Below are 13,977 nucleotides of genomic sequence, written 5' to 3' on the forward strand. Positions count from 1 at the left end.
TAACTTGTGTAGCATCTGTGTTTTGAAGTGTCCTAACATAAGATGCATTTCCAGAGGACTCTGTTGCTGCTGTGACGGGAATAGTCAATAAGAGGAAAAACAGCAAGTCTCTTTGCTCATTAAACAAACAGAATTGAAGTCCTTAAAGTTGGGATCACAGTGTAACTACCAATTCATGTTGAGTCCTTTGCTCCTTTTCTGCCAGTTGTAGTCCTTGGAATACATGCACTATGCATTACAAAGCACTCCAAGATATTATTCTTTCTTGTAGTGTGGCTTAACTGCAGTCAGTCCACTCCCAGTGTGCAGTCACCATTGAAGCAGATGCCCTATATTCCTGAGGGTATCAGCTGACAAGGTCACTGGGCTGATTGATGTTAGCCTCCAGAGTCTTTCTCTGTGTACAGGTTCAACACCAATCTCCATTTCTGTGGTGGCAGAGAGGAGAGCGCCTGTGGGGACGAAAGGCCCCCACTAACATCCCCCATGGACTTCCTGATCTTTCTTTGCCATGAAGGTGGCAGTATGTACTCTATTCAATTCATTTCATTTCTATATATTTGCTACTCCAGGGTGTTACAGTGTGACATAAATATGTGCACCTTCCCATGAAATGTCCCTGCAACACCAAAGTTTCACAAAGTTTAACAAGTGGCAGCAATTTTATGTTAAGGCCGCATTCATCATGTTGAGTACTGGCATGTGTGTAATCAGGCCAAAGAAGCATTACACCACTCCCTAAAGCTAGCACCAGCACAGAAGAAATACTGGGCCAAGCTAAATCACTGCTTGTCTGTTCCTCTATCCTAATAAACAACAGGATTGCCTACATAAATAACTGTAACATTACTTCACTATGGCAACTACTATTTACATTACACTTTTTTACAGTATAGAAATACGGCACAACAGGCAGTATAAAATAATGATTATCACCGTTTTCTGGTTTCTCTCCCTCTCTCCCTTCACCCATCCTTTCCCTTTCCACCATCTGATGTCAGAAAAACAAGTGTCTAACAAGAATTCATGGGGAGCTCAGTGACAAAGTATTCACTTGTACAGTGTAAAAAAAAAAAGCCATTCTTGTATCTCTTCAAATTACAAGCGTCAGTGTTTTTCCTGCCTGAGGACAGTCAATCTTCAACTCCATCTGAAGGAGATTTCAATCCAAAACATGCGAGAGCTGAGAAACTGATTTTTACAGGCTTTCCCATCTGTATTAGCAATACCCAAGAAATATCTTCCCAAATATCCATTTAATTTTTATAAAAATTCAATTTTTTTTTCAGCCATAATATCAGCCGCCACATTGGTCTAAATTGAAATATCTCAACAACGTTTCAATGTCCTGAAATTTGGTACAGATTTCAGTAGTGCCCTAGGAGATGACTCATAATGATTTCTTGACTTTTTCTGTAGCGCTAACATGAAATTACGAGGTTTTGAGTTATTGGATTAATTGCTTTGAAATTTGGTCCAGACATCTATGTCCAACTCATATTGATATTCATTTTGGGTACAGTACATTGAAAATAGTCCTGGCTCAGTTTAATTGAGAAAATGTGAATCTCAGCCTCTGCTGTATTCCTTTTAGCACTAATTTGAAAATGTTAGTATGACAAGATGGAGAATCATAAACTGTATTTAAAGATGCATATAGCAAGGTGTAACATCACCTATTGGTTTCCATTGGGACCAGTTTGAAGCCCAGAGTTGTAGCTTGTGGTCAGCATCATCTTTTCCATTTGGAGTAGGGTTCTTCCAAATAAGAAGCTTAGGGTGTTGCATTTCACTCACTCACACACTGCTAATGCTACCTTAGTGAGACCACCAAACACTGCATACTTGGGCTGATGTTAGGTGCTTTGTATAAATTGTGCTAACAGGTAATCAAGTACCATTAAGCATACCAATATATTGCATGTCCCCAAGCTGGAGACGGCAGTAGTTAAGTGCCAAATGTTATTAATGGAACAATAATTTCCAAAATGACTACCAGCACACTAGAGGCTTGAATTTAGCATCTGATCTGTTTGTTACTGTGTCTCATTTAAGGAGAAGTCTCTTTCTGAAATTTCACAAGAGATGAGTTGAGTCAATCTTTATTTATATAGCGCCAATTCACAACAAAAGTCATCTCAAGGCACTTTTTTACATAGAGCAGGTCTAAACCGTACTCATCAGGTTTAATTTTAAATAGACCCAACATTCCCACATGAGCAAGCACTTGGCGACAGTGGCAAGAAAAAACTCAATTTTAACGGGAAGAAACCTCAGGCAGAACCAGGCTCAAAGTGGGAGAACATCTGCCTCGACCGGTTGGGGTAGAGAGGAGAGAGAGGAAGGATAGGAGAGAGAAGCACATTTTATGCTAAATATTATGCAATTACTTTCAGATAACACTAAGCTACAACTCTGTCATGGCTGAATATTTAGCCGATTTTATAGTACTCAAGTACCCGATTGTCACGAGATCTCAGAACGATACATCTCCTTGAGCGATATTTTTATTTCTCTATATGGTCCTTTCCAAAATGTTACCAGACACTTATACTAACAATCTGACACTAACTGTGGCAAAAAACAAGCACTTTAAGTGGACATATAGTACTAGTACATTGATGGTGCACTATTGCTCTTGTTTGTCTACTGCCAGCTACAGCGCTCAATACTGGACTATTTTCAAAATGTGTTGTCCCCAGTAGTCTCTTCAACACAAAAATATAGGAAAATGTGGTCCAGGTTGAAAAATACAATAAACTTTCCCTTTATTATATTTCACATTTGCTTCATCTTTAAACTGTGGTAGTTGCCACTTATGGTGAACATATTAAACATTACATCTGTTAAACAGCAACATCTTAGCACTGCCACTAACATTTAGGACCAGCTATACCTAAGTGCAATCTCACAAAGCCATAGTAGTGGTGAATATAGCACATATACAGTATGTAGATTTATATCACACATATTCATGTCAGACAAAATCCTTGATATTTTGTTATGCTTTCCTTCTGCTTCAACCAAGCGTTTGTAAAAACATATTTACTGTAGAATTGTAATACTATTAAGTCTTGGCTGGAAGAGTTTTGGCAGCAGCTGTTTTATAGCTTGCTACCCTCAAACCATTGACAGGCACTGCTGCTCTCACATGCACACTGATTGTTCGAGCAGGTGCATAACTCCTTTGGTGTGAACAACGCAGAGCAGCACCAGTGTTTTGTTGGTGTATCAAAGCCTAGCCTTGCTCATTCTGTGGATCGTGTGGCTACTTTTAGTTTCAAGTATGAGCTTACAGCATCCAGATGGTTGGGTTATTCAAGGTAAGGAAAAAGGACAGATAAAATCCAAGAGAATGTATAATCTGAGATGTGTTTCCGTGTCTGTGCAGGAATGTGCTTGTCTATTGTTTGATTAAAACCATGGCCGGATGGTTCCCAACATCAGTTAAGAGTTAATGAGATATCATCATGAATTATACAGTGTGAAAAAATACTCAATGTTAATTATCATGTCATTAAAGTGAACATCATCAAGTTGAACAGATTTTTTTTGGAAGGATCGTGTCAGTTATTTTTCATAAGATGTGCCACAGTCAATGCAATGTTTTTCCTCTATTGATATTACAATCTGAAATGGTGCCATATTTGTCCTCTGATGGGTTGCCAGTAAGTTTTTTCTTGATCTCTTTTCTATCTCTTCTTCCTTCCACTCTTTGTGATTCACCATGAGGTATTTCATACCACTACTTAATCTAATTTTTAATTATGTCAATTTAGTGCAGCTCCATGATCTAGACCTCAAATGCAGACTCAGGGCGGTGGCGCTAATTGTTTGTGGAAACTAACCATGAAGGAAATTGATTTCATCATAAAAGATAACAAAAGTCTCAGTGCTGACAGTTGATTTAGTGGGACTTTGCAATGAAACTGAGCCAGGACATTTTTCAACATACCGTGCCCTAAATCAATATCTATCAGCAATCTCAAATTAAATCGAGATTGAATCCTGGTTTCATCACCAGGTCTAATACTTTGTGGATTCCATCTGATCACACCATCCTAAAACAGTCTTGCACTGGTCCCATTCACACAAAAACAACAATGCTGCACCTGTAAAATAAAAAAAAGATAAACCCACGCTGCAAAATTATGGCTCTGTACAAACAACACACAGCACTGTTCCAGCTTTGTTCTTGTTTGACACCTTTAGTAATTTGCCGGAGCTGAACACAATCACTGTCAGGGCTGGAGAGGCGGCAGCGTTTTTTACCTTGAACAATGAGATGCACTTTTGTGGATTTTGGTTTCTTGTTTGTGAGGATGGAGCAGACGTAGGGCCCCTCATCGTGGACGTCGACATTTTGGATCATGATGCTGTACTCTGTGACTGCTGTGTTTGCCATCAGGATGACGCGAGGATCTAGAGACCACTTGTCAGGTCCTGCGAATAGAATGGTTGTACGATTGAGCCACGCCACTCGCGATACTTTGCTGTCCACATTGCATCTGGTTGGAAGAAAGAAAGAAGATAAAAAAAAACAAACATTAGATATTCAGGACTCCAGCATAAGGGTTTGTCTTTATAGGCTCGGTGAAACCTCAAACAAACATGCCACTCAAAAATACTTGTTTAAAAATGAAGTGATTTTGACATCCGGCATGTTTTAATGAGGTGCTGTGAGAGGTGAAAGCGTTCTCTCTGTAAGGAGCAGTTTTGACTATGCTTGTGGAATTTTTATGAGAAGGCAGTTTTGGTTAATAAGTTAATAGAATACACAGCGAAAATGTCAGCATAATGTGTTTTGTTTGGCATAAATGGCATACAAATTATAGGGCTTAAGATCTTAGAATCTTCATCTGTTGTTTGAAAGAGAAGAGAGAGACAGTTTTGTTCATTTTTGTCTTTAGTTGTGTAATGGTGGAAAAACAACATTCACACTTCACTGTACATTATACACAACTCCTTTAAACTGCAAAATCTCATGATTTGTTTCAAGTCAGGTCAATAGAGTACACCCACGCTATGTCACTTAAATTTGTACACACATCTCTTTTGTAGCCAGAAATTATTATCATAAACTGCCGACTTTATGTAGACGTAAATTGTCTGATTATAACTTTCAAAGTTTAAAATGATGAATTCAGTCTTGTATCCTGAAATGAGTTGGCCAAATATCCAGCTAATTTTTGGCTTTATTACGGGAATTAAATTAAGTTAAGACATGTTGTTAGCTAATTAGAATACTCCCCAGCATGCAGCTTTGTTCTTACTTTGATTGTTCTTAGAAGTGGAAAGTTGGACAAAGTCTGAGCACATTTAATAAGAACCTGTGAGTGGGATATAGTGGCATCTAGTGGTGAGGCTGCAGATTGCGACCAAATGAATACCCCCTCCCCTCCCCCTCAAAGCATGTAGGAGAACCTGCGGTAGTCACGAAACTTGTTAAAAATGCAAAAGTTATTTTATAGAGTCAGTGTTTGGTTTGTCCATTCTGGGCTACTGTAGAAAAGTGGTGATGCAACATGGTGGGTAGATATAAAAGGTTCATTCAAAGGTAACAGAAACACAATTACCAGGTCATTATTCACTAATTAAAACATACTTAAACACTTTATATTACATTTATGCCTATAGAGAAATTGAGTAAAATCTAATTTATTTAATCAAATTTTGAGTTTTCTGTGGGAGTTATACTGTCATTAGTTTTAAAAGCAAGACATTTCAGCTCCAAGTGAAGATCAGGTCAAACCAATGTTACATTCAAAAATAGAACCAGATCTAAGCGGGGAGAAGATGTATTCTCTGTGTACTCTTTCATGAAGTTGTTACCTGGGAAATTCATCACAGACTTAAGGTGATGACACACACTACATTGTTTGGATCACATAAGTCAAGACATCTGACATATCTTTCATGACTAGCAAATATATGCTCTGCACAAGCACTACCCATAACTTACCATAAGAATGTGACAGTATAAAAAATCATCCAACGAACACACATGGCGCATGCTGACATTGCCACACACCTCTGATCCCAAAAAAGATCAAGAGGCAAACAGGTTAGAAAATGAACCGTGGCAACCTGCCATGCTCCTGTGCTTCATCTCCCATCAAAAGGATACACGCATTCCTCAAAGTAAAAAAAAAAAAAGATGATATTCTCTATATTTGCAAGTGCAAACTTACTCAGTTGATGTATACTTTACACTGACTGAATTAACATACAGTATACCAAAACAGGTAAACATGAGAGAATGCTGTTCGGCTTTTTTTTACATATGTTCATGATGTTCCAGAACATATCCTCACTTTACCTCTACTATAGCAACTCATGTTGCTAAACTACATCCTGAAGAGCTGTGGAGCTATGAGGAGGCAGTGGTGCGGTGGTGGTGCGGTAGCATTTCATCTAATCTGAATCCACTTTCAAAGCTTCTCATTGACTCTACGGAATCTCAATTAGGTTTCAGAAAAAATGTGCAAATAACTACAGCTGTATAAAAATCTGAGTAAAAAATTGGGTCAATATAGCACCGACACAATGAACTCACTGGAGGTTGTTTTGGCACAGTGTTTGTGTTATTTTTTATTTTGCTGTTTGGTTACTGGATGATAACCCTTGTCTCAGGTGGTTCATTACTCATGAGTAGTGTGTAAAGTTAAGTAATATGATAGGAAAAGAGGCATTCCATTAGTGCTGATATAGAGTACAGCAGCACTGGGACTTGTGACTGATTATACATATATCACTCCTCTTTGCAAGTGTTCTAAAACCATTAATTACATTAATGGTCATTATCTAGCTTAGATTGTTCTTGTTTGCATCATAAAGATGAACATATTTCCACAAGTAACATTTGAGTTCAATTATGAATGGTTGTTGAAAGAGGACGAAGATAAGGAACGAAATCTGGATACCTCATTGCAAACCTGCAGGTGTGCTCACATGACATCAGCTCACCTACACAAGTTAGAGAAGAGCAAAAAGGGGAGCTAACACTGTGAGGCAGACAACATGGGCTTTGAACTGCTTTCATACTAAGTTAAGTCTCAGAAATATAAATTCTAACATTCAGTCCTTTAATAACACCAATAATAGAGTCTTGAGGCAGTTTTATGAATCCATCCAGACAACTTCAGACTGGTTAAGATTGTTATATCAACGAGCCTTTGGTTAGCCATTAAGGGAATTTAACACAGGAACTAGAACTCTAAGGCCAGGCAATCCAAAAGGTTCAAAGGTCTGTTATGATATTCAGTTGCACTTTTGATGTGGGGGCAAGGAGGGGAATTATGATCTCAAACCAAATTAAGTCATCCTAAAACATGACGAGAATGAAGCAAAATATTTCACCATGACATTCAATGAAGAACCATAAAGACCCATTGGAGAGAGACAGATAAAATCAGGAGTGCTATGTTCGAGGAGCAAGGAAATCCCCTCTGCCCTGTAGCATCTCTCAAAAAATTCCTGAGCAAAATTCCGCCTAGCGCAAAATCCCTCTATCTGTAACCCAGGAGGGTAACGGCTCCGACAGACAGCTTCTGGTATAGTACCGTTCCCCTGGGAGTAAAGCAGCTGTCACAGATGTTACCCAGGTTGTGTAAAGAGGCAGGGGACACACACGTTTTACACCAACCACAGTCTGAGAGCTCCTGACATACAGAAACTGTCTGATATGGAACTTGAGGCGAGGTAGATGAGTGGCAGTAAGTGAGCATTGTAGTAAGCATTATATAAACATACAGAGAATACGATGCAAATTGATATTTATAATGTGTTGCAAAACATTTTAACATTTTTTATGTGGTCTGAAATGAAGGTCTGAAAACTCGCTAAAAAAACACTTGCTAAAAAGTTTCTGGAGACCATCCATGACGAGCTGGAAACAATAAAGCAACATACTGTCTGATCAAACTGTTTACTCACTGGAATCACACATGCCACCAAAGTGTCAACACACTCTTATTTCACTGGTTGCAAAATAAATGGAAACATACATAAATAATAAATATACATGACATAAAGTTGCTGGCCTGCAGTAACGTGAAGACCTACACAAGCTAGTGTGCAGAAACATTTTTGTGTTGCTTGGCAACAGTCAGAGCCAAATAAATGATTACATAAACAAACAAATCATAATATTTCAACTGTTGCTGTTGACTAATAAATGGCACTTCTGTGGCATTCATCAGTTTTTAATTACACTTAGAATTTTATTTTAGGTATGAGTGGAAATTACAAAAGGTCCAAACCTGTCGTGTCTTTACATGGGCAGAAACACTTATTTGACTTAAAATAAAAAAAATATTGTAATCTGAATTAATTTGGAGTTTAAATATGATACCAAAATAAAATAACATATATAACTAAAACAATGTATAATTAATATTCCGTTTATCATATTATCATCATCATGTCTGCCACTCTACAGAGAGGCTTTTTTAGATTTAATGATTTAATGGCAATTTACAAATTACATTTCATTAGTTGCTCAGAAACTCCTCTCCCTCCCACAGCTGCCTCTGTGTCTCTCTTGCTGCTGACAGTAACATCAACTGTTGACTCTAATATTTTTCTGGCTTTAGAAAAGCATTCTGTCTTTATTTCTGTCACAGTGCAGAGCTGATCTGATGACATGCCATTATGTCAACATTTTCTCATTGTTTCAGGTCACCTACCACTGACACTTCTTAACTTTTATGTTTGGTTTTTTTGTCTTTCTGAAAACAGGACTTGATTTATGACAAGTTCAAGGAGTTAAGACAGTTTTTTTTTTTCAATCTGAATTGGAACACTGGTAAGAGCAAATGTCACAGTTTCAGAATAATGATATGAAAATGTTCTTGCAAGAGCCCCAATCTTTCCCACCAAAACACAGTGTGTAATTCCAACACCTAACAAATACAAAATGTATTTACTTCCTTATAAAACAAAACACACCTTTTCTTGTATATTTTAAAACAAGCATCCTTGTTTGCTAGCTCACAGTCTCTGCTGCTTTCCTGGGAGTTGCTACTTTTTCTTGTCACATTACTGCCAACGACATTTAATCAGTAGAATGGCATGAAACTGGTAGCAGGAGTATGTGTCATGAATGGATATGCATTATTAAAATGTTTTATCCTTGGAATGCCTCATTAGCCTACTGGTTAAGATGCATTGTCATACCCTCTCTCTCTACCCATGATTCCTGTCTCTGCACTGTCAGCTGTCAAATAAAGTAACAAATAAGTTAAAAAAGGTATATTCTAACAATAATATATATTCCACTAACATGTGAAAATAGTAACAGAATATTGTCTTTACAACAGTAAAGTCATTCTCATACTATCTTGGGTGTTCTTGCAATGATTCCTGTCCCCTATAAGCCTCAATTACCACATTAATAATTCAGCCAATGACATTCTTTGGACCAATATGTGGACCATTATAAGTCCAAATACAAGTTACAAGTCTTTTTTTTTCTTAAGGGAAACCACAGAATATAGATGCATGACAAAAAAAAACTAAACTGAGGTATTTTTACATTGTAAGCCTGAACAGTACTACTAACTTACATCTACTGGCCACCTGGGCTTTAGTGCTGCTGCTGCAACTTGTGGTATGTACAGTGTTTATTATTTATGTTGTGTTGGTCTCATCTGTACTATTCTGCTGACAGAGGTAACCAGCTGTTCACCAGGGATCTGCAATGGATGCAAGTGAGATCTCAGATTGGGAACAAGAAAAGCTGGTTAGCACTAGTAGCTGCTAGCCACACCGAAGCTCTGTGGACAATGTTGTTTTAGTTGTTCTTAGTCTGTCCCCTTATGCTTTTTATTTTTGGTGGTTGGAGAATTCTTGTGCAACAGTTTACCCACACCATCTACACACACATAAATGCACCAATATACTCCAGAGAGGCTCTGCTAGCGCTCCAGCACAGGAGAGACACACCACTGCAGCATCCAATGGCCATCAGGGAGAAGCCTTCTAGAGGACAACATCAAATCCACCGCTGTCGGCCATAATTTTAAGCAACGTGAGGTCACTGCGGAACAAAATGGAGAAGCTTTGCATAAACAGAAGGTTTTTGCAATGAGTACAGGGACTCATGCATCGTGGTGTTTACTGAATCATGGCTCCACCAGGATATACAAGATTCAATGCTGGAGTTGGATGGCTTCTCCTGGGTAAGGGCAGAAAAGGATGGAGTCCTCGGGGAAGGACTAAGGAGGGGGCATATCTGTCTACATGAGTAATAACTGCTGTAAACAATACATGATTAGAGACACTACATGCAACCCTGACTTAGGAGTGCTCTGTCTCTCAACAAGACCTTTTTACCCCCCCGAGAGAGTTTGGGAGCATTATCATCTGTGCTGTGTATATTCCTCCAAGTGGAAATGAAAAGGTTGTGGGACTGTATGAAAAAAATGAACTCTAAAAGGGAACGGGTCATCATTCTGGATGAACAGGATAGAGCTGATAAACTGACTTTTTCTCAGATTTGAACCACAGGACTTTAATCAGGAGAGGGTTGAGGCCTTACACTCCATTACCACCACCAGCTACTTACTCTTAGGAAGTTGAACCAAAGTAAGTACAGACCATTGTTAGCAACGTAAGCAAAATTTAAAATCAACAGGGTTGGATGGCTTGCCTGCCTTCCTGATAACTAACTGGGGCATGGAGTCATATTGTTTCACACTGTTCCAGCTCTCTGTAAAAGTAAAGCACTTCTAGTAAAGCAGTGTTTTTAGATAGAGGCATAGTACAAATGCTTAAGACTGATGTGACATACACTCCAACCACACCTGCTGGCCATTAAGTTAAATTACATGCATGTCATTTTCTTTGTTTTTTAAATTATAAAATGGCTTAATTCTTTCTCAACAGATAAGTCTCAACAGGTAAAGGTCAATTGTTCACTTTTTGAGGTTAAACAGAGTACAGAGATATCATAATCTATGTGAGCTCTTCACACTATATAAATGAATGTAGAAGCCAACAGCTAAATAATCACATCATCAAATTCTAAGAGAATACAATTATATTAAACCTGCTGCAGGGTGACAAATGTCCTTTAGTGTACCATACAGAGATGCACACCTATAAGGTTTGGTGTTACAGCCACCACCTCATTCTTCATGTTAGCAAAACTGAAGAAATTATATTTGCAGTGTTGGGAAAGTTCACTTTCTACATGAACTAGTTAAAAGTTCAGTTCACACATTTTAAAATGAACTAGTTCAGTTCATAGTTCATAATTCAACATGTTGAACTAAGTTCACAGTTCCAAAAATGAACTAGTTCATAGTTCTTTTTTTTTTTTTTTAAATATGTTGCAACACTGTATATTTCATCCCATGGAGGTGAAAGTCCATGACCCTGTGTTCATTGTACTTCAGCATACAGATGTACAATAAACTACAATTGAGTGTCCATGTCTCAAGCTGTTTGGTGATGAGAAGTGAGATCATGTTCTACAATGCTGGGCTGGAAATCATCACTAGATACAGTATGACATCATCATGGTATGGCACCCTTCCAGTCCAGTTAAAATCAAGAATTGACAATGTGTTGAAAACAACAATGAAAGTGATAGGAAACAAAGAACACCTATCCCTTCACACTACTGTACTGTATGAGAGAACTCTTGTCAAACATGCACAAATAATGCTGAAGGACCTTTCACATATAATATATTCTAAAAATGAAATTACCTTCAGGTAGATGCTACAGAGCTAGAATATGTTAAAAAAACAAAAAAAAAAAAACTACTGCTTTAAGCTTTCTTTCCTCTCCAACAAACAGCCGGATCAATCCTTACTTATGTAGTGCCTCATAAGTAAGGAGGCACTGTTGATTTTAGCTTGAAGCATTATGAACTCTGGTCTTACGGTTTCCATCATTTCATTCCTCATTTTATAATTTTTATATATTTAACCTTTCTGGGCATGTGAAATATTGGACATATATTTTGTTGTTGTATATTGTTGTATATTCTGTTATATATAAATAATGAGCATCTTTGGTGTAACACTGTACTGTTTGTTGGTTACATATTGTATTAAGGTTGATTGCAGCTGTATGCAGCACTATTGCCTAAGTCAAATTCCCCCTCAGGAACAATTAAGTATATCTTAATTAAAATCTGTTGCATAATTGATTCAACTTAAAACTATTTGATTTTTCTGTGCAAGTGATATTTTTTTCTACTTTTATGTGGCTGCCCATTTCTGGTTTAACACCGCTAGTTCAATGATTATTTTTAAGTGCGGGCCAACTGAGCGACATGGCTCGTTGGTAATGATATCATAATGAAGAAAATGTTCGATTGTTAGACTGCACTGTTTATACGTTCAGGGTAATGTGCAAAGTGCAGCAGTTCCCCATTGCTTTGCATACAGTTTTGGAGGCCTTTCGCATAACTGCCTGATAGTGAAATGTGAACATCAAAGCAAGGCAAACATGTTAATGTTATCTGGTAATTGTGTTCATCAGTGGCAGTCCTACTGTTTTTAAGTGCATTATTGCTGTTTATGTTAAGTGCCCTGATCTGGTAAGTTTAATGTGACGCACTTGAACCAGACTCCGACAGCCCATCAGTAGCACTGGGAGAAATTCAGGTGGGCCGATCACTCTACATTAAAAAATACAAATACTATGGGCGGCTGTGGCTCAGGAGGTAGAGTGGGTCGTCAACCAATCGGAAGATCAGCGGTTCAATTCCTGGTGTCCTTGGGCAAGATACTTAACCCCAAATTGCTCCCGATGGCTGTGCCAACTGTGTGTGGATGTTAGCCTCCATCTGATGATGAGCAGGTTGGCGCCCCACGTGGTAGCCCCTGCCATCAGTGTGTGAATGGCTGAATGTGACGTGTAGTGTAAAATCACTTTGAGTAGTATAAAAGACTAGAAAAGTGCTATATAAGTACAGTCCATTTACCATTTACAAAAACTAAAGTGAAAGGTCCACTTTGATCATGCACCAGTCTACATAAAATATCTCACCTGAATGAACTAGTGGCTAGTATTAGCTGTAACTTTAAACTGCAAGGCTGATATATGGACATGGAGTTAGCAAGAGTTAGGGCGCACTCACACTAGGGCCAGTTGTTCCGTACCGTGCTGAAGCACGGATGTCACCCCTCCCCTGTCCCCCGCTGGCCCGCACTCACATTACCTCAAACCCAAGTGTACTTAAGCACGGTTGCCTCCGACACGTTGCGCAAAAACATATAGAGAGTTTACTCTCATAAAACATGCACAGGTGTGTGTTGGCGTGCTGTGCGCCGGTAAAACACAACACAGCCGATCAATTAACACAACGCACTATGATTAAAAAGTGCAAGCTTGTTCTTCTGAGTCATGCCTGTGTAGTATGCAGTACTAGATACTTGTATAACAAAGGGTCACAGTCACAGACAATAAACTTAGCATTTCATAATTGTGGTAGCAGCGGTGCAGCGGATGTAATGAAGTCCACGCTGCACGCTGGATGCAAATATAATATAATAATATAAATATTAAGCCTATAGCCTTTTCATTATAATGTCGATGGACATAAATTGAGTTCTTTTGCCTTAATAATGATAAAATAATACACAAAAAATGGTTGGATTGGGAACCCATATATGCATTTAGTGTTGCACTAAATGAACAGGGCTCAGCTAGTGTTGCCTTTTCCCGGGATTCCCTGGAAAATTGGCTTCTTTTCCCGGAATTTAAAATGTCTTATTTTCGGGAAAAATAATAATCCCCAGTACGCATGCGTGACCAAGTGTACCGTGCCTAAGCACACCTCTTCCAACCGTACCGTGCCAGGGAAGTGTACCGTACTCAAGCACGATACACTTTCACTCACACTAGCCAAATAATCCAGATTTGAGGGGGCACGGTACGATTGCCTAGTGTGAGTGCGCCCTTAGTTAAAAAAAAACGTTTCTTTCCTCATACACTGAAGCGGATGCGGAGCAGTGAGCG

The 13,977-nt window shown here is 38.5% G+C and overlaps 1 protein-coding gene across 1 annotated transcript in view; it reads right to left on the reverse strand.

Moving 5' to 3' along the window:
• Window positions 1–13,977, reverse strand: part of opcml (opioid binding protein/cell adhesion molecule-like) — a 206,634-nt gene that overhangs the window by 105,827 nt on the left and 86,830 nt on the right. Inside the window, exon 2 of the mRNA XM_062433011.1 lies at window positions 4,273–4,508. Within this exon, the coding sequence (XP_062288995.1) occupies window positions 4,273–4,508 (236 nt within the window). The remainder of the gene's footprint in view (window positions 1–4,272; window positions 4,509–13,977) is intronic.

This window comes from Scomber scombrus, chromosome 14, assembly GCF_963691925.1.
Source record: "Scomber scombrus chromosome 14, fScoSco1.1, whole genome shotgun sequence".
Classification (NCBI taxonomy): Eukaryota; Metazoa; Chordata; class Actinopteri; order Scombriformes; family Scombridae; genus Scomber; species Scomber scombrus.